Source organism: Phaethon lepturus, unplaced genomic scaffold, assembly GCF_000687285.1.
Source record: "Phaethon lepturus isolate BGI_N335 unplaced genomic scaffold, ASM68728v1 scaffold8035, whole genome shotgun sequence".
In the NCBI taxonomy this organism is placed as follows: domain Eukaryota; kingdom Metazoa; phylum Chordata; class Aves; order Phaethontiformes; family Phaethontidae; genus Phaethon; species Phaethon lepturus.
Genome location: NW_010538303.1, coordinates 1 through 3,898, shown reverse-complemented (window position 1 = coordinate 3,898; position 3,898 = coordinate 1). Strand labels below are relative to the sequence as shown.

The 3,898-nt window shown below is 43.6% G+C and overlaps 1 protein-coding gene across 1 annotated transcript in view; it reads left to right on the top strand.

Moving 5' to 3' along the window:
- LOC104620508 (rho guanine nucleotide exchange factor 39-like) overlaps positions 1–1,334 on the top strand; it is a gene marked incomplete at its 5' end in the record, with an annotated part of 5,974 nt that extends 4,640 nt beyond the window's left edge. Inside the window, 3 exon segments of the mRNA XM_010286751.1 lie at positions 1–99; positions 1,036–1,124; positions 1,319–1,334. The exon segment at positions 1–99 is cut by the window's left edge and continues 9 nt beyond it. Coding sequence (XP_010285053.1) covers positions 1–99; positions 1,036–1,124; positions 1,319–1,334 — 204 coding nt within the window.
- Between the last annotated feature and the right edge of the window lie 2,564 nt (positions 1,335–3,898).

Below are 3,898 nucleotides of genomic sequence, written 5' to 3'. Positions count from 1 at the left end.
AACTCCAACAAACTGGCGTGCCAGGCTGTCTACCCGCTTCACCAGTGCGTAGTGGATAAAGTGTTTGGCCACACGCAGAGCCAGGGAGGGCTCCTCAGCGTAAGTCTTCCCGCTTCTGCCTGGCAGAAGCATCAGTGGAGTCGGACTTGCAAAGCAGGTCTCTAGGTATCTCAGCAGCAGTAGGACTGAGATGATGAGTGTGATGGCAACAGTAAATGCAATGAACTAGTCAGAGTTAGGGCAATCCTTTTCTTCTTGAGTAATGTAGGTCCTTTTCCCTTTGTGTGGTGTAGGCCCTCCTTAGCACTCTAGGGTACATGGTGCTGGTTGCTCCACGTAGATCAGATGAGGAGGTCTGATAAGACTCTGATATGCTCTCATCAGAGCCACGTGTTTGGGGGAACAGCCCCACAGTCATGTGACAAAGAATACACAGCATTACATTGACTGTAGACTGAGCTGAGAAAACCTTGAAAAACAGAGAATGCAAAAAGATGTGGGTATTTTTACAACAGATACTGCTTGTGCACCTAACGCCCTGAGAGCTGCAGGGTCTTTGACTGGGACTGATGCCTTAGGTAGGGATTTCAAGTTCATGTCTTCCTAGGCTGCAGCTCCTGGGGACCGTGTTAGTTCATTCCTTGTGAGCGATGACAAGGAAGACTCTTTGGGCAAGCTGTGATCTGCAGATGGTGGCAGTGGAAGGACCCCTAAGAGGCAGCTTGGAGTAGGGAAGGACCTGGATGAGGAGCTGCTGAGAACTGTTAATTGCCCACTTCCAAATACCCTATTAAGTCAAATTGAGTTGTCATCTGTTGTTGGAAGGAACAAACAAGACTGGCACTTGCTCTGTACTGTCCAGTCTCTGGCTTCTCCCAGTACCAATGCTAAATTTTTCTGTCTGGGAAGGAAAATGGTGGAAATCAGCATTTCCAAGGCTGCGTTAAATTCAGTGGTGATAGTTTTCCTTTCATCAGAGTTGCTGCCTTGGCAAGGAATGCCACAGAGTGGCACCAGATTCTGTTTGCCTTTCAGCTTTCCTTTCCACACAAGACACTGTTATTGATGTCCAGTGACCAACAAGATATTAATGACTGGTATCAGAGTCTCACAGCTGCTGTCAGGTAGGCATCTATTTTCCAGAGGTGGAAGGGGCTGAGGGAAGGGGGCAGAACGTAAAAATGATCATATTGACCAGTGTATTTGCATGGTTGTAAGGCTAATAGAGAAGACGCACCTCTGTCAGCCAGGATACTAGGGAATAGTAAAACAGATTTCATGTATTAACAGTGAACTTCCCTTTTGTTTTCCTCAACAGGAAGCTGAAAGCTTGACCCGCCTGAGTACCAGACAGACTGGCAGGACAACCACCCCTCTTGGTAGAAGCCTACACAATCTTAGGAAATGTTCACTGATATATAGTGGGGAACTGCATTTAGAGGAACCACATGCAGTGCTTGTGAGATTATGAATGCTTTGTCACCTGTCCTAATCTTAATACAAGTACTGGAAAAAATAGGTATGCAGACTAATGATTTGTATATAAAAAAATCTGTATCAAGACTTTTCCCCAACTTATCTTAGAAGCTTCTAGCTTTTTTACACTTCTTTTTTTCCTCAGATAATTAATTTAAGGACAAGCAGAAGAGAGCCTGACTTGCTTTTCCTCATTAAAAGTTTTTATCCAACTGTCTTTCTAAATCAGTGTTTTCACGTTAATTTGTCTATGTATATGTCTACCTGCTCTTGCTTCTAGGTCCTTTGATCAAAATGGAATTTTTGGATAATGGTAACATGGGCATAACACTATTTTTGGCTAGTGCTACAGGGCCACAGTCATCTTCCTCCCTTGATGTATTTTTATCATTAATATTCTTTTCTACCAACTTTGACAGTTATTATCCCTCCTCCTCTAAGAATGGGACAGGTGGGCAGACCCAGGGAAAATTATTCAGATCCTACCTCTGTTTCTCATCAATCCCACAGAAAAGTTAATTTGCTGACCTATCTGAAATAAACTCGTAAGTACCAGGTTTATGCTGATGAAACAGCATTCATATTTCTAATCTGAATTCTAAGAGATTATGCAGACAAAACAGCACTCACCCTTGCCTTCAAGGTATGCAGTAGCCTTACTGCTTTGAAATGCTACAGTGAAAAGCTCGGGCAGCACCTCTGTTCCAGGAGAATCTCCAGAGGGCTATGGTCAGCATTCTGTGTCATCAATTGCTGGTAATGTGCTAGGGTTCAGTTTACTAGGATGAAAGACCAATTTAAGGAAGAAATATAATGTATTATTCTTGAGTATTTCATTAAAGCCTCAACATAGACTTTTAATAATGTGGAAGCTCTGCAGCAATAGCAGTCGGGCTCATCTCTTTTATTGAGGGGGGGAAAACATCTGTTTGAATAAGATGCTAGGTCAACTGCAGAGGGCAATTTTAAGGTCATTAGAAACATAAAATTAAGGTCTGTCTGAACACTGACTTTACGTAGTTTGACTGATTTTTTTTTTTCTTCCTTAAACAGTACCACACACTTTTAATTTCTCACAGGAATTCATGAAAACAGAAGCGGTACTGTGTGAGATAAGTGTTCTGAAGAGAGAAGTGCCAAATTTTAACATCACTTGATTTTTTTCTTTCCATACAGCTAACTTACTACATAGGATCACTCATTTGTCTTGTTTGTGAAACTTGAGAGGGAGGAAGAAACCCAACATTAGGCCGCACCTTGAATACTGCGTTCAGTTTTGGGCCCCTCACTACAAGAAGGATGCTGAGGTGCTGGAGCGTGTCCAAAGAAGGGCAATGAAGCTGGTGAGGGGTGTGGAACACAAGTCTTATGAGGAGCGGCTGAGGGAACTGGGCTTGTTCAGTCTGGAGAAAAGGAGGCTGAGGGGAGACCTTATCGCTCTCTACAACTACCTGAAAGGGGGTTGTGGTGAGGTGAATGTTGGTCTCTTCTCCCAAGTAAGTAGTGATAGGACGACAGGAAATGGCCTCAGATGGCGCCAGGGGAGGTTTAGATTGGATATTAGGAAAAATTTCTTTACTGAGGGGGTGGTCAAGCATTGGAACAGGCTGCCCAAGGAGGTGGTGGTCACCATATCTGGAAGTGTTCAAAAAACATGTGGATGTGGCGCTTCAGGACATGGTTTAGGGGACATGGTGGCGCTGGATTAATGGTTGGACTTGATGATCTTGAAGGTCCTTTCCAACCTTAGTGATTTTGAGATTCTGTGATATTTTTTGTTTCCCCTCTCTCCCCACTTTCACTCAGAAGCTACAGCTAGGACTTTCAAGTACTATTGAAATCAAGTACAACTTGATATCAGAGACAAAGCTAGAAATAGAAGTTTCTCATCTCCCAGTAGTTGTATTGCTCTTGAAAAAGTTCTGCTACCATCCCTTTTTGTTCTAACAGGGTAGTGCAGAGATTTCATGCAACCCTGCATCTGGTGCTGAGATGTCTACCAAGCTCTTGGTAGAAACAACTGTTAATCCTGCCCACACTGCGTCCTTATTATAGCACAAGTCCCTGTAGTATTGCCTCTTTCAAGACTTATCTCAGTGCTACCATCCTATTTACATTCAGCACTGCTGAAACAACAAAACTTGATTTTTTTCATTGAATTTTCCACCCTGAAAGGCTGCACACTGGCTTCTAGAAAACAGTGTAGCTCTGTCACAGTGGAGATGCTGCCCCAAAGAGTAGTGCTGTTGGACCAGAAGCAGCAACAAACCCAGTGTTTGCTGGAGTAAGTTACTACATCACATGTACAGGAATGTAATTCAATTATCTGCTTGAGGGCAGGAAGGCTCTGCAGCAGGATCTGGACAGGATGGATTGATGGGCCAAGGTCAGTTAATAAGGCCAAGGGCCAGGTCCTGCACTT